At 35.7% G+C, this 27,542-nt stretch overlaps 1 protein-coding gene across 1 annotated transcript in view; it reads left to right on the forward strand.

Moving 5' to 3' along the window:
* Positions 1-27,542, forward strand: part of RpL3 (ribosomal protein L3) — a 92,632-nt gene that overhangs the window by 13,809 nt on the left and 51,281 nt on the right. Inside the window, exons 2-3 of the mRNA XM_090381908.1 lie at positions 9,605-9,797; positions 12,527-12,695. Of these exons, the coding sequence (XP_090238034.1) occupies positions 9,605-9,797; positions 12,527-12,695 (362 nt within the window). The remainder of the gene's footprint in view (positions 1-9,604; positions 9,798-12,526; positions 12,696-27,542) is intronic.

Here is a 27,542-nt window from a genome sequence, read left to right on the forward strand (position 1 = left end):
ATTCCAGGGGTGCCATGTAATTTGAGTTTAAGTTAATGAAACTTATATATTTTTTATTTATGTTTATTTCATTATAAAAAGGTGTACAATATCTTTTTAATTTTGTGGTGATCTATAATTGATGTTTACTGAGTACCTCTATATAAAGAATAAAATTATATACTGTATATATATATATATATATATATATATATATATATATATATATATATATATATATATTATTTTTATTATGAAATGTAATTTTTATAATTATATTGTAATAACTATCATATAACATTTTTTATATATATATATATATATATATATATATATACAGAGAGAGAATTGGTTCTAACAGGCAGAAAAATGAATAGGGGTGCCGCAAGACAAAATAAACTACTTAGGGGTGCCGTTATTAAAAAAAGGTTGAAAACCACTACTCTAAAGTCTTAACATTAGACGACAGACTGGATGAGGCCAGGTGCAGGATGTCATCTAAATGGGCATCAGTCAGTTGTTAACTTGCTCTTTGTATATTTCATTTTTGAGAAGAGTTGCTTACACACATGTCTACTGAACACCAATGCCATTTTTATTTGTGTGATCTACGAACTTGGTATATTTCCCAGATTCAAGATGATATTTCTTGCAGAACTCTAGTAGCGATACGGCCTCTGCATGAAATTTGGATCTTAATAGATCCAAATGCACTGCGTCTTAGTAAATTCCATTTAAACATTTTCTGGTAAGGTATTCACTTCCGCATCAAACAGTGGCAAACAGCCTGAAATAGGTGTCAAGTCACTTATCACGGTCACGAATATGTTGCTGTCTATTTGATCGCCTGGAGTTTAGGGAAATGAGAGTAGTTTGATTTCTCAAACTGGCATTCCCACAGTTGTAATTTTGTTTTGAAGGTGATGATGTATTCACACATCTCATGTATCAGCAGATTTCTTCCCTGAAGCTGCAAGTTCAGGTTGTTTAAACGGAATGTTAAATCTGCCAGAAATGCCAGATGTGAATGCCATTTGGGATCTCGAAATTCCCATTCATGTTTTTACTTTCAAGGAATGTAGCTATTTCTTCCTGCAGAGCATATACTCTTCCTAACATTGCTTCTTGACTGAGCCAGCAAAAGTCTCAGAAGTAGAGCAGGTCCCTGTACTGAGTCTCTGCTTCCAGCAAAAGTTGTTGAAATTGACAATGGTTTAATCCCTGAGACAAGATCAGGTTTACTGCCCTCACCACTATGTCCATCATGTCCTTCAAATTTGAAGGCCTAGCACACAGTGGTTCCTAGTGAATTATGCAGTGCGTTTTTCAGACTTTGTGTTTAATTCCGAGGCCTTCCATGTGTCTTTGAAGCAGAAACATAACACCTTTCTTTTCTCCAACCATTGCTGGCACTCCTTCGGTTGTTACGCACACTAGCTTTGATATATCTAACTTCATGTCTGCAGTACATTTCAGCAATGTTTCAAGAATGTCTGCTCCTGTGGTAGTCCCCTGATAGGTACCAGAACTTCTCAAGAATGTTGAAAGTTAAAAATACTCCACGTACAAATATTGCAGGCTGAGCGGTATCTTTGGTATCTCTACTCTCAAAGAGCACTGTTGAGCAGAACTGGAAATTTTTGCGGTTGTCCTTAAAAAAAAACAATTTTTCCCGTTCACTGGTGCTTGAAAATAAAACAGGGAGGGTATTTGTAATGTACTGGTGGTGAGTATTTGCATTGTAGAAGTTACATCACTGTCCCCAAAAACCGTTGTTGTGTGATGTTTGATTATGTTATACGTACTTTGATTAGCCTTTAGGAATAGTATGGAGTTGATCTGGCAGTAATAAAATCTTATTTACTTATGGTGAATGCATAGTAACAAATATTCTTTTTACAGTGGGGTGGAGAGGGCAACCGTGTAACAGTTTTGAAGGAATTAGGAAGTAATTGCTCTCAATATATTTTATGGCCTCTACATTAGTTTTTGCTCTCTGAAAGGAAGGTCACTTTGTCTTGCTTGCATCTGATTTTGTATTAAAGTTTTCTTATAATAAATTTTAGTATTAAAATTTAATGGCTTTTTTGCATGCTCTACATTTTGCATGTTCCCACTTTACAAATAACTTGTAAAGTGGTTCCCACTTTACAAGTTATTTGTTTTTTCAGGTATCAACATAATCAAAAATACAAGTTATTTTTTTCAGGTATCAACATAATCAAAAATATGAACACTAATTGCAATAAATAAATGTTAAACATTCATAATTACGGCATTTCAAACCACTCGTGTAGCTATACAATATGGTACTATTGTGCATGTGTTTGTTTGTTCAGGTAGAGATAAGGAGGGAGGTTCAACTCTTAAAGAATTCCATATTTTAGATGCAATCGAAATAACAAAACGAGCCTGGGACAAAATTACAAAGAAGAACATGATCATCAGTTTATTGATAACTGAAGGATTTCAAGAACCAGCATAGATCATACAAAATGAAACAGAAGCAGCCATAAATGTTGCTAACCAATTGCAGCTTGGGGTTTCTACAACTGATGTCACTGATTGCTTCAAACACATAATGGAGAGCTCACAAATGAAATGGCAAAATGTGAAGAAGTTGAGAAAGCAGCTGAAACTCCTATTCGTTCCTTCACTCTCGGGGCTTGACAAAGGTTTTCAACGCAGAAAAAACAACTGAGATTTTTGAGTCACAAAATTCAAATTTCCAGTGCACTACAAAAGTTGCTACAGATTTAAAAAATGCTTGTGCATGCTATCATGAAATTTATAAAGAAAAGAAGACTCTTGAAAACATGACTCTTGAAGATTTCCAGAGACGACTCTCCTTGTGCTTTCAACAAACTAACGAGTGATGAACCATCAACGAGTGTGCATTTAGTCGATGATGAAGAATAAACATTCTTTAACATTTGTATAACATAAATAATTTATAATAATTTGCTTGATTTTTAAGGCTGTTTTCATTTTTTAGGATAAATAGATCATTGTTTAAGTATAAATTATTATTTTGTTGACCTTTAATTAATGTTACTATGGTCAAATTTCATTGTTCGGAACGTAACCCCCTGTTTTAACATCACATCTATGAGAAATAATTCCTGCTGTACGAGCACATGTTAGGAACATATTAACTTGTAAAGTCTGGAGCTACCTGTATATGTTATATGAGGCGCGATTGGAAGGTTTCTGAACTGAACAAATAAAATTAATTTAGATTTAATGTTAGTTGCATATTGTTGTCCCCTTTATAATCAATCCCATTGCTTTTCCTACTGTGTGAAGTAACTAACTCATGCTGCCCAACACATTCTGCAATTCAGCTTGAATCTTTGCAATGTCTTTAAATCTTCATTATTTTAACCTCATTTTCAATTAGGGGGGACAGGAAGTCAGAGGGGAGGTCAATGTCATTTTGTTTTGGGTAAAAATTATTGAACTAGTAAACCATATGGATTGACACATTGTTTTGATGCAGATGCCAATTCTGAGTGCACCATTTATCTGTGTGGTTTCTCCTGGCATCCTCCCTCAATTACCTTAGGACTGTGATGTACAACTGGTGATTTACAGTTTAGCCTGGTAAAAATAACTCCTGATGAACAGTTCCCTCATTGTTAGAGACAACAATCGGCATGTTCTCTGTGCTTATTTGATCTGACCTGTCTTTCCTTTTTTGGTGTGGAGATTATGGATTTTTCCAGCCAGAGGGCTGCTGCTTTGTTTCCGGGCTATAAACCTAGTCCTGTTATGACCTTGGAAAGGAAGTTTTTGTCCTTTCTGGCCTGTGCTTTCAGGTTCCTGCTCACAAAGCTGTTTCTGTTCGTTATTTAGCAAATGGGACAAAAATTTTGAGCCAGATTGCCTTGTTTAAATTTTCAGTTAAAATGTATCAATATTACTGTACAATAGGCTTAGAATGTCACAAATATCATGTGCCATCTGTCTCATGGATAACTTGATGCACATTTTCATCAATCTGACTTGATAATCCCCAGTGTCTTCAACTGAAATTTGGCTGCCTTCGAAACACAGATACCATTGAAAAGTTTGTTCTTCATATAGCATCATCACCAAATGCTTGTTTAAGCATTTCATGTCTCTGAAGCTGTTTTCCAAGTTGATGACAAATTTTTATGCAAATCTGCATCAACGTCCACCATTTTACTTGGGTATGAATCTTCTGTCAGTGCCCTACTGGCAAGAAACTCACCAGACTAACTTGCAGTGAATTAGTTCACCACCCAGACAGCACCGTTTCGGAGCTACTGCCTTGCCATCATTGCAACACTAGGGTGCCTGCCCACCCAGCAAAGAGGAGCCAATCAGATCCGAAACAGTGCTGTCTGGATGATGGCATCCTCTGAGAATAAGTAACAATAGTCTTCTCCTATGGTGAACAGTTACTTATTTGAGATAGTGCATATCATGGCAATTTGTGGTGAAGGTATTCACAATATGAGATATACATAATGATGCCAATTTTATAACTATTTAGTAGTTACCTGTGAGCAGATCTTGTGCATTTGCATTAACTTATAAGCATGTTAACTGACTACGCAACTTGGGGCTTTTGTAAAAAATACGACGTACATCATATACATTGCATATAATATTTGCAGAGAAATTATTTAAAAGTTAAGTCATTTGAAATTATTTTTTATCAAATTTCTGAAATGACTGTCTTATGAATAGTTTATTGCATTTATATTGAATGTGGTGTGTTAATCAGGAGGGGGAGGGATAATCAATCATACTATAAGCATTTTAGCTTTGGTTGAATCTCCAGTATTGGAGATTCAACCAAATAATTGTGTTATAAAATTCAATGTGCCTGCTGATTAATCAAGAGCAATTTTGTTCTACAACAAAACCAAATGCACATTTGTGTGTAATAATTGTGATCTGCATTTCAAGTGATTATTCAAGTAGGATCCTGACAAATAGTGCTACTGAAACAGAAATTTTCAACAATAAAATTATTTTTTTAAAAAATTGCTTGTTGAAAGGGTCCAATTTGGTTGTGTTGGCAAGATTGGCAGGAGGACAAACAATATTCAAATATGCAGGCTACAGGGCTTGGTAACTGAGCACTCTAAAGGAAAGGAGACTTGATATCTAAAAGGCTCTAAAAGAAGATAAAATGAATGAAGATGAAATTTTCACCATTATAAATGATTCCAGAACTGGGAGCCATAGATTCAAATTGCAGAATGTGGAGAGTTTAGACTAGATTGCTGGAAGTATTCTTTAAGTTAGTGAGTTGCTAATATTATACTGAAATTAAAGTTGCCTCCATGTGTAACAACTTATTAGGGAAAAAGATTTAATCTGGGTAGGTAGGTAACTTATTTTATTATTATTTTTTTTTTATTTATTTATTTTTCTGGTACTGCAAAGGTCTAGAGCTTCCTTGCACCATATGTCTAATACTTAAACCCCTTATTTATGATTTTCTGGGCACCAGTCAGAAAAGGCATAAATTTAAAGTCACTTAAGCTTGATTATTATTATTATTATTATTATTATTATTATTATTATTATTATTACTTTTTTTTGTATATACAGTATATTTAATTTCTTTAATATACCGAAAATAATCAGAGCTTAGCACTTTAAAGAGGTAGCGTATTATTCACTTATAAGGAAAACTTGTACTGTATTTTGTTGTGTGATTAGCATCTGTATAATTAGAATCTTTGGGGAGGAAAATACTGTACAGTCAGTCCTCGTATAACACGTGTTTGCACTACACAATTTATAAATAGGGGAACGATATCTTATATAACACGAACCGAATTCGCTTATGCACGATTCGCCTTTATGTTTACAAGAAATGGCAGTCGAATGCAGAATCACCCCAACCGAACACAACACGATAGGAATGAAGAGAAGATTCTGAAAATGTATTTATGTTTTTTATATCAGTGAAGGAAACACATTTCACCATAATAACGTAAAAACCAACACAATTTCAGCAATCGGTATAATCGCAAATGCAATTAGATCGAGTTTACTAACAGTTTATAACAGATTCCACTAGCAGAAACGCGACTGGAAATTGTTTTTATTGTTTTATGGTAGTAACCCCTAGAAATGTCCTTTAGTAAAATGTGAGGTGTTAATAGTGTAGCTCTGCCTTTATGGTGTTGTTTATTCAGTTGCTACACGCGCGCAGCTTTGTTTATGTGTATCAAGCTTGCCTCTTCATTTTGTAATTGTGCTTTATTCCCTAAAAATGAGTAAAATTCTTAAAAGGTGTGAACAGGAAGCATCCAGGTGAAGACACTACAGATTTAGAGAGAAAAAGAAAAGCAATATCGATAAACAGAGGTGGACTGGGTCAAAATTCTTATCCGGGAAAATTTATAGTGGCCTCATACTATGGTTTATGGCCAAAATCACACCGGCCACCGGGGTTTCCCCAGTAAGGCTTATGGCCAGTCCGCCTCTGTCGATAGAGAAAAAATATGAAATTGTGAAACGCTTTGAGCGAAATGAAAGACCATGTGATAATGCACGTGCTATAGGCCTAAATGAGGCAAAGCCGAGAATTACAAAGAATGCAGAGAAAATAAAAACCTTGTGCATTGCACGAAGGTTTCTAGGAACACAACTATCGTGCTATACGAGGACTGATTGTATTATGTATTATATCAAGTTGGGATGACTAACTTGTCCTTTTAAGTGTTTTGCAGCTAGCATGATTCCAACCTGTGAATACAATGATTATACCATTTGCAACAAAACAAATTTTGTTTTTGCAACAAGTTGCTCCAGTATTGCACCACCTTCAATAAGTGACAGTGCTGCAACAGCATTTTTTAATTAGAGAAAAAAAAAACTCAGTCTCACATTTCTTTTTAGGAATCTTTGACACAGAAGACTGATTACGGCCAACTGTTTTTCAGAAATATATCAACTGGAAAAGCTCTCCCTGTCAAGAGCAATAATTTACACCCCCTCCCCCATTTTGGAATTGCTGCTTCTATGCCATATTGCTACTGTATAAAAACTGATGGTACATGCAGCCTAATACCAGGATGATGCAGAAACATACATCTATTACATAGTATACAAATGAGAAGCTTGAGACTGCTGAGTTGGATAATTGCAATTTTTGTTGCTCCTGCCATATTAAGAGAATATCCACTTGCTTTGGAGTTCCTAATTTGGTTGGTAGTAGGAGGAGAATGCTAAGTAAAGACTGTTTACGTTTGTACCATTTGCAATGAGCACAGCACCCAATTATGAGGATCACGACTGAACTTTCAAGTGTTGAATTTCATTAGATGTGTGTCAATTCTAAAGTGTGCAAGCACATTTTATTCACCAGTGAAATGATATTTATTTAAGATGGAGCAAATAATACTCGTAATGAGAATGTATGGCCAGTGACAATCTATTGGCAACCACATTATTTATAACCTAAAAAAAACATATCAGATAGAAGAAAATTGGCTTCCACTAATGCATAAAAAAAGTGCCTACCATTCCCTGCTTTTTTGAAAACTATAACTTTTGTATTACCATTCTTGGATGTGTACTTGACCCAAAGGAGGGTTTTTCATGTAGATTAACATCTTTTCTAATCTTGTTTTGCTGTTTTCTTCTTTTAATAGAGAGAAGAAAATGGCAAAACATTTGTAGAAAATAGAAATAAACAACAGACTGCTATCTGAAATAGAATGCCCTGTATCGGACAAATTTCAAACACATTTTAATTAGAAATGGGAGATTAAACTTTTGACAATGCCTTTTTCTGTTACTTCACTTCCTTCCACCGACCGGTCTAGCCAAGCAGGTAAAGTGCCTGCCTGGCAACCCAAAGGTCGCAGGTTCAAATCCCGCCTCGGGCTTGGATCACAGTGTAATGCAAAAACCTTGGAAGGTGCATTATGGCCACAGAAGCCGATGTGCCAACAACTAAAAAAAAGGAAAAAGAAAAAAACTACCTTCCAAAATATTGCATTGCCAAAAAAATTAATCTTACATTTATTTAAAAGATGTTTAAAAGAATGGCTGGCTATACCAGGCAGCACTTTACAAAGTCAGAGAATAAGACCATTGCCAGAAAAAAACATGAAACTCTTTATATAAGGCCAAACAGAGTTGGCTCTATTTTATAATTTTGAAAAGCTCTAAAAAGTTGACTAAATTTCACTTGTTTTGCAGAGTGAACAAGGTACAGCAACACAAAAACAACAGGCCCAACTTCCATTCAAATTTAACCCCAGAGGCTCGCATCTGGTGAGTATGGGCTTGGCAAACCCAGGGTCCTAAGCTGGATATCATCATTCTTCTCTTTCTTGGCGATCTTCTCTCTCAGGGTAACTTGGGAAATTGTTTTTGGCTGGTACAACAAACCTCAGGCTTCCTTGCACCATATAGTTAATAATAATAATTCTTATTACATATGGGCTTTAGGTAGTGTATTCAAGATGATGAAATAAATATGCACATATACAGAGTTGTGAAAGTTAGCTGCCAACTATTTCAGTTAAACCGAAATTTTACCCACCAGTAAAAAGTTTAACACAGATACCCACAAAAGCATGTAGTGGAAAACTGTTTATTGAAGGCATATTTAATGACTAAAAGTGTATAGAGAATTATAGGGGAGTAAAATTTCACAGAAGGCAAGAAAAATACTGATAATGTAAAAGTAGGTAACTACAGTGGGTGATCATTTAATTTGCAGACTGGTGCAAGATCTTATCTTAACTGTCATCTGAATCTTGTGCGGATTTCTTCTTGAAATACTTTCTCTTTTGAACTTTGCACACTTTTGCCACCGTCATACCTATGCATTAAATGCTTCTTGCAAGCCATTTTTCGAAAGACTGCAAAGTGCTTCCATTGTGTCGGATGCGAAACACTTGCATTTCAGAGAGCTTTCTTCAGATGCAGAAACAGGAAGAAATCACACTTGGCCAAGTCCAGTGAATAAGGGGGGTGTGGCAGAACCTCCACATATGGCAGTGATCACTGCCTGCACAATATTAGCCATTTGGGGCCTGGCATTGTCTTGATGGAGAAACCACTTCACACCAGAATATGGCCATCCTACCAAGACACTTATTACCTTACGCTTCATTCATCTTTGTTTCCAATGCATTTAAGCCGGCGCTTCTGTAGCCAGGTGGGCAGGAACAGCAGTGCGTAGTACATGCTCCTTGATTAGACCGGGGTTCGAGCCCATGACCACCGCATACACCGGGAGCAATATGGCCTTAGTTGCTAATGCTCCTAAAAACCAAATAACAAACAAACAAGCATTTAAGCCCTGTCTGACACAACAAATCGCATATTGCTGTTTAATCTGTATTTCTGTGATACTTCAAAACATTCGTCAGTGACACGTGGCTTAAAAAACTCTTCACGCACCACTAGCTCAACAAGTATTGGCATTTTCACACAGTCTACTCAGTAACAATCAGAGCGAACTCTGCCGCCAGCTATGGAAAGTTTGCGTGTTAACCATAAAATCTTGAACCAGTCTGCGAATTAAATGAACACCCCTTGTATATTGAACATTTCTTCATTAATGTTATTTGTCCCATGTATTTACCTTCTCCCTGTTTATTTCATTTGTTTTGTTTAGTCACATAGAAAGTTTTCTGCACCTCGCCATGGATCAATGGGATTTGTTCCCAAGAAAAGAAGCAAGCGCCACAGGGGCAAAGTTAAAGCTTTTCCAAAAGATGATGCTTCAAAGCCTGTTCATTTAACTGCTTTTATTGGTTACAAAGCTGGTATGACTCATATTGTAAGAGAAGTGGATAAGCCTGGCTCAAGTAAGTTAAAATTATTTCACTTAATATAGACTAAATAAAATAAGTTCCAATAAAGACTGGAATTAGCTGATATTTGACTATTGCTTTTTTTTTGCACTTTTATAAAACTAAGCTTACATTATGTACTAAACTAATTTTGTTTTAAAATAACCAAAGATTAAGTACCATTTGTAATTAACTTTTTGATAGTTATGATAACACACAGGTGATGATTTGCAGTTTCTTTTTAAAAGGAGACAAGGTGCAATGCTTACAAAACAAACAAGGCTGTTCTGAAGAATATGGATATCAAATGCACGGTGTAAGAAAGTCCCTTGAAAATAGTGTGCGCCACTGATTGTGATCACAGATAGTTATTATTTGTATGTTTTCATTTTTATGAAGTCCCAATCAAATGTTTATTGTAATCAGCACTTCAGATTGTTATTGCTTTTTTGCCTTATCACAGTGCACATGCAGTGGGAATGATTAAATAACAACTCAAACTTTGTTATTCTGTGAAAGGATTAACCTTCTAGTCTGATTGTTTTACATTAGAGCATTAATCCTTTTTAAAATGGTGCCTCGGTAGCCAGGTGGGCAGGAGCAGCAGTGCATAGCACATGCTTTTTGATTAGACTGGGGTTAGAGCCTGTGACCACCAAATACGGAGAATGCGGAAAGGTCAGGGAATAACCACTGCATATTCCTGGAGCAATATGGCCTTAGTTGCTAATGCTCCTAAAAATAAAAAAAAAAACCAAACCAAACCTTTTTAATGGTTACTATGGATTTCTAGAAATATTGACAGTTTCATTTTTATTAATGGCATTCTCAATGAAATGGTGACAGTCAAATTAAAATATTTCTTTATGTTTAATTAAAATATTTCTTTCTGTTCACGTACACCTTTTTATGTATTCATTTTTTCTCTGGATCAATAAACAACACTGAACAGCTACATTCTTGTTTTATCAATTATTGTTATCATTTAAGCTGTGTCCCAAAGTGATCACAATAAATGGTACCCACTGTATATTGTATATCATTTCAGTAAAATCAACTGATTTAAAACAGTTCTGAAATTTTTAAATACTGTATGATCCCTGTTACCATATAGCTGTCATAGTTCTGTGGTTACAGCTATATTTTAGTGGTAGTAATTTCATTATTACTACAAAACCTATAAAGTTCCTTTATGTTTTGCTAAGTTTCAGAAACCCTTTAATGTTTAACTCTAATCTTTAACATCCCTTTTACAAAGGGCCATATCCATAGCTCATTGTTACCATGTGCTCAGACTAAAACTAATATGGATGTCAGTAACTGAAAGTGGAAATCAGGCAGGGATTAGCTTTGGAAGTTGGAAGTCCTGCATAATATTAGCGAATTGTTTTAAAAGTATCTTTGTTACAGACTAGGAAAAGTAATGCTGGAATATGAGAGATGTGGAATTATATTTGTGGTGGTAGTCTTATTGTTTAGTTGCAGTGGGACTTTTCTTTTATTGTATGCACAGATAAATCAATCACAGTTAGAGAGAGAGAGAAGTAGAATGGATACAGAATTAAAGTCATTTTCATTTCTAATTAAGTTGGGTCAATTGCTCGTGAATGTACAAGGTATGTGTTTATGTGAAAACTGTTAAAGCGTCAAATATTTTAGAACTCTGTCACTCCTCTTTTCAATGGGTAAAACTGAAGAATTTTATTAAAACTGTACTTTATAATACACAAACTACAATGTCCTACCACCAAGCTATTGGAATATCTCCGGTGTGTTCTAACAGCTTAGCAGGACAATGTAGCCTAGAGGCCTGCACTGGCCAAAAATTTCACATTTTACCAACCCAGTTTAATGCCTATTCAGCCCAACCTTTTTTTTTAATCCCCAATCCTATTCAGTTTAGGTCTGCCCGCTCAAGTGTGTTATGTTGATGGCTATGCACACTAGATATAGCATAAGCTATCAGTGTATTGTGAATGTAAACCAAGTGCATTCTGTGATCCACTTACCTGTTAAGCTGGGTGACGAATACAACTTTCTAGAGAAAAAAACACCACACAAAAACATCTTGCCCGAGAAACAAAATACCTCCATTTGTTCTGACAGTATTCAGAAATTATAAGGAAGCAATCTTGCAGTCATGAACTGACCCTTGAATTCGGCAAGGGTCAGTTCTTAGTGCTGCTTTTTCTATTTGAAAAAATAATATGATGCAAGATGTCATAATTTAAAATAATTCCCAGAGTATGTACTGTATAGAAAGACAAGTTGAGACCTCAGTAAACAAAATAACACATTAGGTGGCACATAATGGTCGGCTCTCATAACAGAAATCCACTTCTGTAAGAAGTACAGCCTGCATCCTGAAGTTTTCAATCTTTTGGCTTTCAAACCATAAGTTTCAAACATACTATGATTGAAAACTCATGAAATCCCAGTAATACTGTCCTTTGCAGAACACATTTATGTAACTTATATTTTAAAAAAATAATAAATAAACATTTTTTCTACGGTAATGTGTGGCACTAATCATTACACCTTGCTCCATTTATATCATGCACTGTCAAATCTTGTGGAATCTGCTGTTTGTGAGATTCCACTAGATTTGGCAGTCTCCATCTATAAAATACCATTCAGTTATAGCTGCTAATTTGTTTAATCTTCAATCTTTCATAATTTCAGTTTTGTTTTTTCCTTTAAAGCAATGTCATATTACTGGACCATTTAATTTTTATTACTTTTAGAGGTGAACAAAAAGGAAGTAGTGGAATCAGTCACAATTCTTGAGACCCCACCACTCGTTATTGTTGGAGTTGTTGGGTACATTGAAACCCCTAAAGGACTTCGGGCATTCAAAACCATTTGGGCTGAACATTTAAGTGAAGATTGCAGAAGACGGTTTTACAAAAATTGGTAAGTGTATTTGTAACATTTGTAGATTTACTATATTCTGAGTGAGACATTTATAGGAACCCTTATTGGGAAATAAATTTGATCAGTGGTTTTCAACTGTGGTGCCACAACAACATTCCAGGGGTGCCACGTAATTTGGGTTTTAGTTACTTAAACTTATTATTTTATTTTATTTTTTATTTATATACAGTGGATTCCGGTTATTTGGGCCACCGATTAATCGGGGCAGCTATTTATTTGGGGCAAATCTTAAAAAACAGAAACCAATTGAGAAAATAGCTAGGGTTTACTTCGCTTAATTTGGGCAGGAGATTACTGTATGATTGTCTCCGGCGGTACCATGTGGTTCGGTCGAAATTCTGGAGGTCACAACCATAAAACAGTTAGCAGTCACCTGTTTATTGGGCTTTTCTGTTAGTGAATCTGTCATAAACGGACATCACCGACAGCTGGAATTCTGTGGGTTATTATGGTGAAATGTGTTTACACTTCCATGAAATCTTCAATCATATAAAAAATTAATTTTCAGATCTTCTCTTCCTTCCTATTTTTAAAGCTTTGTAACTCGTTACTCCGTTCTCACTTGCGCGCATTGTGTTACTTGCAATTTGTTGCTGTGTTCTTTGTTATTGATTGCTTATCTTTTTACTGTTTTAAATTTTAACCCTCACCCACAAATGTCAGTGAACAGAAATGTCAACTAGTTTGTATGTACGTATTACAGTACGTATTAATTATTCCGATTATCAAGTATATTCCGATTTTCATGTATCATTTAATTCTTTAATTGGTAAGGTAATAAAGGGTAAATTTCTGCTTAATATATCTTTGCTTTTATAGCCTGTGGATAATATTCCTCCTATTTTCGCTAATTAGAATTGCTGTTTAATAGAATTAAAATTCAATTCACAAACATGATCACAATGACTGGCGCTTACTACACATCGTATGGTAAACGGTACTTTACTACGTAGAGTTCGTCGTAACATGATTTGATTGTACAGTGAACCAATTGTAAAAAGGGGGGGGGGACATTGTATTTTTAACTATTTACGTGAAACTTCGGATAATTGGGGCAGCCGCTTAATCGGGCCAAAATGTACTAGTCCCAATTAACCTGAATGGACTGTATTTATTTCATAATAAAAAGGTGTACAGTATCTTTTTAATTTTGTGATCTATAATTGATGTTTATTTTAGTACCTCTATAAAGAATAAAATTATTTTATATATATATATATATATATATTATTCTTTAGTAATATGATAATTTATGTTGTATTTTACTTTTAATATACTTTTATAGTGGTTTTTCTTTAAATTATTTCTAGATTTTTCTGTTGTCCCGGTAGCTGTTTTAGCAATGCCCGGGTACGAACAGAGTACATATTATTATTTTATCTTTCTATTGTGGTTTATTGTGTTTATTTTCTTAATTACGGGTGTTTTCTACTCATAGGTATTATGGTTAATACATTACTGGTCTTTAAGCTAGCCTAAACTCGGTTATCTTAAATGCCCAGGGCCTATTCATTTATTATTTTTCAACTTGTTACGTATTGCTAAAGAAATTGTCATATTAATTATAGATGAAAAACTGTAGCAATACTACTTTATGACAAAATGATAAAATATTAAACATTTTTATACATTTATTGTATTACATCTTTATACATATTTGTATTACATCACATGGTCGTCAATCCCCTACTTCATCGGGGGCTTTGAGCGGATTGACGGTCCATTCGATGTAATGCATTACTTACTTACCCGTTTCTGTTTGTATCTATCACAGCTTTGCTATTTTGTCCGATACTGAATTCTAAGTTTCTTTTAAATTCCCATTTTTGTCCCTTTCCCATTGCTATTAGTTAAATAGGTATTATTTATTATAAATTTATTATGAACCGAATTAATATCCCATAATTTCTACAGCAACTGTGATAGAATACACAAAGCCCAACGGGTGAGTTTTTTAAAAAATTACAATAACTTTACTTACTTGATGTGTATAAGTGGAGGTCGTAGTGTCGAATCAGGAAAGTTTCCCATCCTACTTGATGTGTTTCGGTGGAGGTCGTAGAGTCGAAAAAGGAATGTTTCGCACCCTTAACTTGTTTTATAGATGGCTATTTTTATGGCTTTGTCGCTTTAGCGTTTCCCTGTGTTCCGATGGTGTTGTGGCGGAAGTCCCCGAACTTCAGGCCAAGGTCTATTATGGTGGTTTTGTGGCAGGTTAAATGAATTTATTTAGTTGTGTATTTACAATATTTTTACATTTATTTTATGTCTCATTTTTTATTTTATGTCTCTAAGACATAAAATAAATTAATAAATAAATAAAATAAAATAAAATAAAAAATAAATAAAAAATAAAATAAAATAAATCTATTTTATGTCTCTAAGACATAAAATAAATGTAAAAATATTGTAAATACACAACTAAATAAATTCATTTAACCTGCCACAAAACCACCATAATAGACCTTGGCCTGAAGTTCGGGGACTTCCGCCAAAACACCATCGGAACACAGGGAAACGCTAAAGCGACAAAGCCATAAAAATAGCCATCTATAAAACAAGTTAAGGGTGCGAAACATTCCTTTTTCGACTCGACGACCTCCACCGAAACACATCAAGTAGGATGGGAAACTTTCCTGATTCAACACTACGACCTCCACTTATACACATCAAGTAAGTAAAGTTATTGTAATTTTTTAAAAAACTCACCCGTTGGGCTTTGTGTATTCTATCACAGTTGCTGTAGAAATTATGGGATATTAATTCGGTTCATAATAAATTTATAATAAATAATACCTATTTAACTAATAGCAATGGGAAAGGGACAAAAATGGGAATTTAAAAGAAACTTAGAATTCAGTATCGGACAAAATAGCAAAGCTGTGATAGATACAAACAGAAACGGGTAAGTAAGTAATGCATTACATCGAATGGACCGTCAATCCGCTCAAAGCCCCCGATGAAGTAGGGGATTGACGACCATGTGATGTAATACAAATATGTATAAAGATGTAATACAATAAATGTATAAAAATGTTTAATATTTTATCATTTTGTCATAAAGTAGTATTGCTACAGTTTTTCATCTATAATTAATATGACAATTTCTTTAGCAATACGTAACAAGTTGAAAAATAATAAATGAATAGGCCCTGGGCATTTAAGATAACCGAGTTTAGGCTAGCTTAAAGACCAGTAATGTATTAACCATAATACCTATGAGTAGAAAACACCCGTAATTAAGAAAATAAACACAATAAACCACAATAGAAAGATAAAATAATAATATATATATATATATATATATATATAATTTGTATTATGAATTGTGATTGTTTATAGTTACATTATTGTAATAACTATCATTACATTTTTTTTAAATATATAATATATATATATACAGAGAGACAGTCGGATCTGACAGGCATAAAATTGTGTAGGCGTGCTATGAAATAAAATAAATTACTTAGGAGTGCCATTATTAAAAAAAGGTCAAACTACTGAATTAAATGAATACCATCCTTTAAAGTAATAAAGCATAAACTTCTGCTTACCTAAAATAAGCTAATAAATTTGCTGGTTGCCTAATTTTTTACTTATTTATAATTCGTTCAGGATTAGAAATAAATAAAAAAAAATTTAAGGATTGTTACATATTTTTTTTAAGGTAGCCATATACGCTACAGTTTACTAGAACGTTTATGCCAGGGACAAGCAAGCTGGAGTGTGTATGGGTAAATAATCAAAAACAGTTGTCTGGAAAACTGATTGATTGTTTACTAGAGAGTGGGCAAATTGTAATGTTTGTGGAGGGAAGAGATATGGGTTTGTCTACCATGAAGTGCCTGAGTATTAAACTTTTTTTCTGGAGAAACGTGAAATCGTTTGGAAAAATTCTTAATTAGCATTGTCAGGTGGGTGGCAGTGATATCTCTAAATTGTAAAATGTCAATATTACTGCTATTAACAAAATCAGAAAAACATGGGAACATTTCAATGTTATGCTCAAATTCAGTTTTCCAAAGATTAAGCTTCTTTTTGAAAGCTTCTATTTTATCACTGAGTATTAATATATTTGTTCCCTGTCCTTGAAGACTTAAATTTAAATCATTAAGTTTTTCAAATATGTCAACAAGGTAACTAGGTTTTCCAAGCCATTTTTGATTTAAACAATTGGACAAGGTTCTGATTTGTATCTGATAAAAACAATAAAACTTCATGTTTGAGTTTGAGGTCAAAAAGACGTCGCAAGACTTTGCCACTGCACACCACCTCACTTTAATATACCAAGGGTACTAGGAAAGTTTTGCAATACAGCTTTGTTTATTTAATTTTTTCAAAGTAATTTCCTCTACATTCAATACACCTCTCCATCCTCCGAAACCAATCTTTAAACCAGTTCTGCCAAGTTTCACTAGGGAGTAAAGCACACTCGTTGTCCCAAGCCCGTAGAAGGCCCTCATCACTGGAAAACCGCCTCCCTTTTAGCTTCATTTTCACATGCGGGAACAGTGCAAAGTCGCAGGGAGCAAGGTCTGGACTGTAGGGAGGGTGCTCGAGAAGTTTCAGTCCTGTCGTGGTCAAATATTCGGTGCAGGCTTTGGCGCGGTGAGCTGGAGCATTTTCGTGATGGAGGTACCAGGTGTCCATTCTTGACTTTGGCCGCAGGTTCTTCGTAGATCCAATGACTTTAGGCAGGCATTGTTCAGTATACCACTTAGCTGTCTTCTGCGTGTCCAAAACGACACGTTCCACAATTCCACTCGATTTGAAAAATACAGCTATCATTTTCTTCTTTACAGATCGGGATTTTCTGACAATTACGGGTGTGTCGTCATCATCAAAGACCCAAACTTTGTTTTGAGCCTTGGTCGGCAGATCGTAATAGTACAGCCAAGTCTCGTCACCTGTCACGATGTTGTTCACATACCGAGATTGTCCCTTATCAAACTTTTTTAACATCTCCCGGCACCAAGTCACACGTCGTGTCATCTGCTCTTCAGTCAGTTGATGCGGCACCCAGAGAGAACAAAGTTTCTTCACGTGCAAATGATCTTGCAGAATCGAACGAATTGCTGGTGCATTTAGGCCCAAAGTATCCTCTATCTGTTGGTAGGTCACTCTCCTGTTTTCGTCAAGCATTTTCCTCACAGCAGTAACGTTTTCCTCCGTAACTGACGTTTGTGGCCTTCCCGGCCTCTCAGAATCCTCCAGAGTGAAATTTCCCCTTTGGAATTCTCTATACCACCTGAATATCGTTGTACGATGTGGACAATCATCATCTAGTGCAAGAGTCATTTCTTCTAAGCACTGGTCTATGGTTAAACCACGCACAAAATTATACCGCAAAACTGCCCTTATCTCATTTCGTGACCACGATGCCATCGCAAGCACTTACACTCTCACTACTAATGAATAACTGAGCCCATCGACTTGGTGTGGCGGCTACTATGCACGTATGAACATGTCTCAACATGCAGCAACAAGCAGCTTCCTGTGATTCGTTGTTGCGTCATATTGCAAAACTTTCCTAGTACCCTTTGTATAAAAGAAGCATTTCATTACAAAGTATAGTGAAAAGTCTGCTATTTAAGCTTCTACTTTTAATAAAGTTAATCACACTTACTGCATCTTTCAAAACTTCGTACAAATCAGTTTGCATTTCTTCTATTAATGCTTCCCTATGTATAATGCAATGATTAAAAACTGTATGTGGAGCAACTTCCTTTACTTTGTCCTTTAAACCTTTTTCTCCTGTTAATGCAGCTGCACCATCAGTACAAATCGCAACACAGTTCTTCCATGTCAGATTATTTGTTTGAAAGAAAATATTTATAACATCAAAAATATTCTCACCCGTCGTTCTTCCTTCTAAAGCTTTGTAAAATAGAAAATCCTCCAAAATATCTCCCTCGTAGCAGTATCTGATATATACAATTAGTTGAGCAAGGTTTGAAATATCTGTAGATTCATCTAACTCTGTTTTTCAACCGGGGTGCCGCAACAACATTCCAGGGGGTGCCACGTAATTTGGGTTTAAGTTACTTAAACTTATTATTATTTTTTAATTTATATGTTTATTTCATTATAAAAAGGTGTACAGTATCTTTAATTTTGTGGTCATCTATAATTGATGTTTACTCTATATAAAGAATAAAATTATATACTGTATATATATAATTTGGATTATGAAATGTAATTTTTATAATTATATTATTCTAATAAATATCATAACATTTATATTTTTAATATTTTATATATATATATTGATAAAATTGAGTAGGGGTGCCGCAAAATAAAATAAATTACTTAGGGGTGCTGTTATTAAAAAAAGGTTGAAAACCACTGATCTAACTGCATTGCAAAAATTGGACTTTCTATTTATTAAATTGAATTTTATGTTGTCCGTGATAACTGCAATACACCGCGAGACTGTGTCTCTGGACAGAGGAATGGTTTTTAAATCGTTATGTACTTTTCTGTTGATGTGCATAATGGAAATCATTTTTATTGCAGCAGGGTAAACAAGGTTTGAAATATCTGTGGATCAGCAATAGTATGCGATTTCAAATTTTTTCCTATTAAATACGAAACTTCTAACGATGCTCTTAAAGCTTTACAAGGAACTGCCGTATGTTTCTTCATGACAGATTTCTGACCTTGTTTGGCATTGGCATGGCTTTTGAAAAAGGATTCAGTTTTTATTTATTAGCTCTGGATGTTTTGTATGCGAGTGTCTTTAATTTAGCAGGTTTCATGCTTTCATTAGCCAGTTTTTCGTAGCATATTACGCACAAAGAATGTTGCTCATCATCAACAACACTGTAGGTGAAGCCGTACTTCATAAATTCCTCTTGATATTTTCTATTCTTTATCGTTCCTTTTGATTTGGAATATGATGGCTCTCTACCAGAAAATGGTGGTTGCACTTCACTTGAAATAACGTTTAGTGTCCAAATTTTCACATGATATATTTCTTACCTTATTAGCTTCTGAAGTACCTGTAGTAATATTATTGTCGTCACTCCTTGGCCTTTTTGTTCTGATTACCCAGTTGTCCATGGTAAAATATGTATTTTTTTCTTAAAAACAATGATAATAATGAAACGTGCAATAGAAAAAGTAGCAGAAGAATGAAAAACACATCCAAGTTGTATGAAAGCACCGAATTATAAAGCAGAATAAAGCTCACATGCAATACACTTGCTATATACAGGCTGGCCTCGATTAATTCGTTCTGCGAGTCCATAGCGCAAAACAGAAACGCGTTAATCGAATATAATAATCAATAGAAAAGATTATAATTGGTCCTTGGCCTTCTGGAATGTCTATAAAGAATTTTAAAATACCTTTTAAATAACTTTTTAACTGTATACAATGTAAAATAATGAAAATAATTATGGAATTAAATATTTATTGCATAAAACAGCGGTTCCCAAACTGTGTGTCGCGGAATGTTTTAAATTTTCGAGGGAAACAGCGCTACTCGACATCTGTCAGACGCCGCGCGAACTACTAGCTTGAGGTAGTTCACAGTTTCAACATTTCTTATTAAGTTGTTTGGACCTAAGTACTAAATGGAACTGTTAGGTATGCCTTTTGGTCTGGGTGTGCCGTGAAAAAATTATTGAGACACTAAGGGCGCCGTGAACCAACAAAGTTTGGGAATCTCTGACGTAAAATGCACAATGAAGAAATGATTGTTGCGGAAATATTTGAACAGTGTTGACTTTCTCTTTCCTTCAATCCATTTCTGATAGCCGACAACAATCTTCTCTGGGCCCTGGCAAAATAAATGTCGCAGAGAACCTCAAATCTTTTCTTTGAGGTTCTACGATATGAAAGATCTCATCTAGTTTTTTTACCCTTTTCTCCTTCGCGGTAACATTTTCATCTAGCTCATTTAAAAATTTGAATTCTTAAATGAGACAAACAAGTAACACGTCTTCTTCCAATGGTTGATGGACCACACTGAGGCGGGCAGCAGGCAAACATTTGTTTATTGCCCGTCCGACGCGCGGTAAGCTTAACGGGCGATTCAAATCTTTATCAACTATCGCATAAAAAAAAAAAGATCGCATTAACTGGAAATTTGCATTGTGTAAAGTGAAAAGTGGTATATTTTTTTCAAATAGCGGTAATTGAAACAAGCGTTAATCGAACTCGTGCTATGCGAGGCCTGGCTGTATATATTTACTGCTACTGCATATTCGCACCTCTGGCTTTTAGGCAATTTGAGAATTTGTGCTGTAGCATAGCAAGCACGAATTAAGATCTAAAGGGATTAGTTGAATAGTACTTCTCGTTGCTGAGTTGTACTGAGAGGCATTAATACAGTCGATTCCGGTTATTTGGGACACATCGGGACTAGTGCATTTTGGCCCGATTAAGCGGCTGCCCCAATTATCCGAAGTTTCACGTAAATAGTTAAAAATACAATTTATCCCGCCCCCCCCTTTACAATTAGTTCAGTGTACAATCAAATCACGTTACGACGAACTCACCACAGTAAAGTACCGTTCACTATACGATGTGTAGTAAGCGCCGGTAATTGTGACCACGTTTGTGAATTGAATTTTAATTCTATTAAACAGCGATTCTAATTAGCGAAAATAGGAGGAATATTATCCACAGTCTATAAAAGTAAAGATATATTAAGCATAAATTTACTCTTTATTACCTTACTAATTAAAAAATTAAATGATACATGATAATCGGAATAATTAATACGTACTGTAATATGTACATACTAACTAGTTGACATTTCTGTTCACTGACATTTGTGGGTGGGGGTTAAAATTTAAAACAGTAAAAAGATAAGCAATCAATAACAAAGAACACGGCACACACAAATTGCAAGTAACACAACACACGCAAGTGAGAACAGAGTAACAAATTACGAAGCTTTAAAAATAGGAATGAAGAGAAGATTCTGAAAATTATTTTTTTTGTATGATTGAAGATTCCATGGAAGTGTAAACACATTTTACCATAATAACCCACAGAATTCCAGCTGTCAGTATTACCGCAAATTCAATAAGATGGAGTTTACTGTCCGTTTATGATAGATTGCACTAACAGAAAAGCCCAATAAACAGGTGACTGCTAATTGTTTTTATGGTTGTGACCTCCAGAAATCCGACTGAATTACGTGGTACGGTCGGAGACAATCGTAGGGTAATCTCCAGTGCCGAGGTCTCCTGCCCCGATTAAACAGCATTTTGTCCCAAATAAGCGAAGTAAACCCTGGCTATTTTCTCGATTGGTTTTTGTTTTTTAAGATTTGCCCCATATAAAGGGCTGCCCCGATTAACCGGTGGCCCAAATAACCGGAATCCACTGTATATACTGAGAAGTTGCATCAGTCAGCTGCTTTTTGTGTCCATGGTCAGTGAGCAAATTAAGGCGAATTGCAGAAGCAGTAGGGTTCATTCGTATCTCAGACTTAGTTCCAGTAGTAAGATTTCTACACGTACAGTATTGAAAAAGTAATTTTAACAACTTTTAATTTTAAAAATAATTCTGTGTGCCCAAAAAAAAAAAATAAATAAAAAAATAATTTCTGCATCCCCTCCAGGGGTAGCACCCTACAGTTTGTGCACCACTGGTCTAATGGATGAAAAGTTGATTAAGTGGACTAATACACACCCTTGCATTTTTTAACAAGGAAAATTTAAATGGATAGCATAAATGATCTAAGAATTGGAGGGGATACTTTAACACAAAGATAAAATTTGACAGATTTGAGACACATTATCTAAAGCAGTAATGCACCTCAAAGCTGTTAAATATGCACTATTTTTAGGTGCTTATTTTAATATTGCTGGATTCTAGTGACACATAAACAAGACATATTTCTATGAACCTGACAAGGAAGTCATGCAGCCAAGATCACATAGCAGCTATAATTACGCACACAGGCAGTGGGGTGCAGCCCCCTCAGAGGGGTTCCGGGGTAAATTAATAGAGTCGCGGCAATTTTGAAAATTATTTTTTGTGTAGAGACCTTACTACTCGAACAAAGTGTGAGATATGAATGAAATCTATCACCACACTATTTTGTTAGGGTGGTTACGTATGTTACGCAGGTGGCATTCTTATTTTCCGTGTCAGAAATAAGCCTTAATTTGCTGCTGACTAGTGAGACTTCTTAATTGCTGAGAAGTACTACTTGATTGCTGAACAATAATCCCTTTAGCTCTTAATTCGTGCTTCCTACAGCACAAATTCTGAAATTGCCTATATTGCCTAAAGGCCAGTGGTACGAATAAGTGGTAGCAGTAAATATAGTTACTTGCTATATATGTTATATAGCAAGTCTGTTGCATGCATGCTTTATTCTGCTTCGTAATTTGGTGCTTTCATGTCAACTTGGATGTGTTTTTCAATCTTCTGCTACTTTTTATATTGCACGTTTCATTATTATTATTATTATCGTTTTTAAGAAGCGAAGAACCGAGGAGTATTGACAGTAATATTGCTACAGGTACTTCAGAAGCTAATAAGGTAAGAAATATATCATGTGAAAATTTTTAACACTAACATTTCAATTTCTTGGTAGAGAGAAATCAGCCATCATATTCCAAATTAAAAGGAATGAAAAAGAATAGAAAATATCAAGAGGATTTGTGAAGTATGGTTTCATTTAGTGTTGATTATGAGCAACATCCTGTGTGCATAATATGTTACGAAAAATGAAAGCATGAAACCTATTAAATTAAAAAGACACTTGCATATGAAACATCCAGAGCTAATGAAAAAAACTGAATCCTTTATCAAAAGACACTTTGGTGCCATACAAGGTCTGAAATCTTTCATGAAGAAACATACGGTGGTTCTCTGTAAAGCTTAAAGATCATCGTTGGAAGTTTCATATTTAATAGGAAAAATTTGAAATCATATACTGTTGCCAAATCTCTTGTTCTCCCTGTTGCAATAAAAATGATTTCAGTTATGCATGGAGAAAAGTACAGTAACGATTTAAAAACCATTCCTCTTTCAAGAACGACAGTCTTGCGGCGCATTAGTAGTAGTAGTGGTGGTTGCATGTGATGCAAGAAAGCAAGTGTATGAGCTTATGCAGCATCAGCCAAAAAAAAAAAAAAAAAAAATCACACCATTCCCTCCAAATGCCTGTCCAGTCCCTCCTTAAATTTATTTAACTTATCAACTTCCACAATGACAGATGGAAGTTTGTTCCAGCAATTAACCACCCCCTGGCTAAAGACAAATTTCCGCACGTCTATTCTACATCTGTCTTTGTAATTTGAATTTATGCCCCTTAGGTTTGTAATCTGAACATGTGGAAGAATCCCATCAGAATTCAACGTGCTCAACCCGTTGAATATATCAAGGCCTTATACACCTCAATCGGATCACCGTGCAGGTGCCTAGTCTCCAGCCACTGCAATTTGCAGAACTTAAGCACTTAAGCCTCTCTTGGTAAGAGGATCCCTTCATTCCCCTCACCAATTTTGTCGCCCTTCTCTGGACACGCTCAAGCATATCTACATCCTTCCTAAAATGAGGCCTCCAGCCCTGTATGCAGTACTCAAGGCGTGGCCTGGCCATTGGCTTGTACAGAGGGACAATCACCTTCTTTTCCCTGCTAGCAAAATTCCTATATATCATTGACAAAACCCCATGACCTGCCCTGGCAGCCTGTCTGCATTCCTCAGAAAACTTCATATCTGACTGCACAATTACTTCCAGGTCTTTTTCATTTTCTACCACCTTAAGTTTAGTACCACACAGTTGGTACGTTTCTCTGGGGTTACTTCTACCCATATGCAGTACTTTGCATTTGTCAAGGTTAAACTTCAGTTGCCACTTCTTAGCCCATCTGTCCAAATTTTCTAGATCCTGTTGCAGTAGCACATTACCATTACTGTCATTAACTACCCTGTCAACTTTGTGTCATCTACAAACTTTGACACTAAGCCTGATATACTTTCTTCATTATCATTGATAAATATACAAAACAACAGTGGACCCAACACTGAACCCTGTAGGACTCCACTAATAACATTAGTCCACGAAGAGCAGCACCCGTTGATTATCACCCTCTGTCTTCTCCCACTCAACCATCCTTTTATCCATTGTAGCAACTTACCCTTAATACCATTCTGCTCCAATTTGTACAATAGTCTTCCATGCACAACATTGTCAAAAGCTTTCCTGAAATCCAAATATATGATATCAAAATTATTTTTTGCATCCAGTTCCTTTGCAACCACATTATAATATCCTATCAAATTTGTCAGACAAGACTTTCCCTTAACAATCCCATGCTGTGTCTGAATTATTGCTGCAGTCTTGTCTAGATGATCCTGCAATGCATCTTTAACCAGTGACTCCATTATTTTACCTGGAACAGAAGTTTAACTAACTGGTCTGTAATTACTCGTGTCACCCTTTGATCCCCCTTTGTGAATTGGGGACACGTTTGCACATCTCCAGTCCGTGGGGACCTCCCTGAGTCCAAGGATGATCCCATAATTATGGCTAAGGGTTTGCTTAGTTGCTTTGCCGTCTCCTTTAATATAACTGGATAGATCCAGTCCACCCCAGGTGCCTTTCTTATGTTTAACTTCAACAATTTCTCCTCCACTTTGCTCTCACTTATTACAAAATCATTAAGCACCCTGCTACAATTTGATAACCTTCTGCCGTTTTCAACCCTTAATTAACTCCTCATGTGAGAATGTAGATGCAAAATACTCATTCAGTTTGTTTGCTATCTGAGCAGGATCATCAACAGTTGAACCATCGATATCAAGTGGACCAATCAGATTCATCCCCTTCCTTTTAGAGTTTATATAATTAAAGAAATCCTTGCTGTTTTTCTTAGCATCCTTTGCCAAAGATTTCTCGTAATCTGCCTTTGCCTGCTAACCTCCTTTGTGATCTGATTACAGATTAACCTATATCTGCCATAGGCTTCTGAGTCGCTTGATAATTTATATGCATCCCATGCATTTTCTTCTCTGTCACGAGTCTCATTAGTTCATTTGATAACCATTTAGGCCTAAACCTTGGACAATATTTCTTAATAGGTATGAAACCTTTAGTAGCTTCCACTATTAATTCCTTAAATGCTTCCCACTTAGGATTTGCTGTTGGTAATATCATCAGTTGGTCCCACTGTACAGAAATTAAAAACTGTCTGAGACCACTTTAGTCACCTTTACGGAAGCAAAAACCCTTTCCTTTACCCCTGATGGTAATTATATCTTTAAGTAAATCCCACATCAGTACACTGTGATCACTGCCACCTAGTGGTTCCTTTTTCTGCAAATTCTTAATACACGAATGACCACTGCTGATAACCAGATCAAGAATACCTTCTGGTTGTCTCTCGATTGGGCTGCTGCAGAAAACAATCATCCAATAAATCCACAAAAGTCTTACTAGTGTGCGAGTGACAAACCCACAAGTTCCAGTCAATATCTGGGAAGTTAAAATCCCCCATTATAAGACATTCTGATTTACTAGCCCACTCTTTCTCTGTACAATTGTTCATTGTACTCGAATGAGTACAATGAACAATTGTACAGAGAATATAACACACTCCTACTCTTATTTTTGCTTTCACAATGCTTATGTCACACCAAACTGACTCAACAGTGCACTGTTCATCTATATCAACTGAGTGCACTTCTTTTGATTTAATTAACAGCATGACACCTCCTCTCTTCCTATCCTTTCTGTACACATTGTACTCCCCAAATTCCAATTCTGCATTCCTAATATCAGTGTGACATCACGTCTTTGCTATCCCAACAATATCCACCTTTGATGTCTTGACCAACACTTCAAATTCATCAAATTTATTTACTATACTTCTAGCATTGATATATATGCACCTATTCCTATTCACCCTGACACATCCCATATACCCACCTGTTTCACGAAGACTTCCATCAGTCCCTGAAACCCCCAGCACCCCTTGCTCCAGGTCGCTACTTATTCTAATAGAAGTCGTGCAAGAATCACCTTCACCTCTGCCTACATCTACTTTTAACCTTTTACTCTGTAAATCCTCCTAAGCTAGCAGTTTTCCGACCCACCTAACACTGCCTCGATAGCATCAGCAAATATTCTTGCACCCTTTCTATTTAATTGTATCCCATCCCTGTAGAAGCAGTCTCTCCTGTTAACAAGCACAGATAACGCTGAAAAAAATTCTACACCTTGAGCCTTGCACATTCCTTCCAGAGCCGAATTGATTGACAAGGCTCTCATTGTGTACTCCCTCCTATCGTGTCTGGGCAGAATTGCACACTTTCAAATTTAACCCTAACTCACAACTTTTTTGCAACATTGACCTGTACTTAGTATTAGTAATGGCCACATGGTGCAAGAAAGCCTATGGCGTATGCTGCACCAGCCAAAAAAAAAAAAGAAAAAAAAAATCCGAACAATTGTTTTTGTATTGTTCCATGTTGGGATATCTTGCTATAAACATATGTGGTGCTGTGGAGCCTCGTGGTGGATCGTGATGCAGAGCATGTCCTTGTCAGAAAGCACTGGTCCACAGTTGGTGTAAATGTAGACCCGAATTACGAATCATTAGAGTTGATGAAGCACGGTACACCAACATAACACAAGCAAAACATCCAACTTATTTGTATATTGGAAGTGCCATGTTGCTGAGAAAGCATGCACGTTATGCCATCTGCTCAGAGGGCAAAGTGATGCTGGAAGTATCCTTCCACAACCACTCACTTCCTTCCTAGAACTAGCCCGTGCTGATCATTCTTCGGAATGAAAAATCTGATCGGAGGTAGGTGTTCTGTCAATCTACTTATAGGCTATAACGGAGAT

The sequence above is a fragment of the Mastigoproctus giganteus genome, chromosome 9, assembly GCF_048544385.1.
Source record: "Mastigoproctus giganteus isolate SK-2022 chromosome 9, ASM4854438v1, whole genome shotgun sequence".
In the NCBI taxonomy this organism is placed as follows: domain Eukaryota; kingdom Metazoa; phylum Arthropoda; class Arachnida; order Uropygi; family Thelyphonidae; genus Mastigoproctus; species Mastigoproctus giganteus.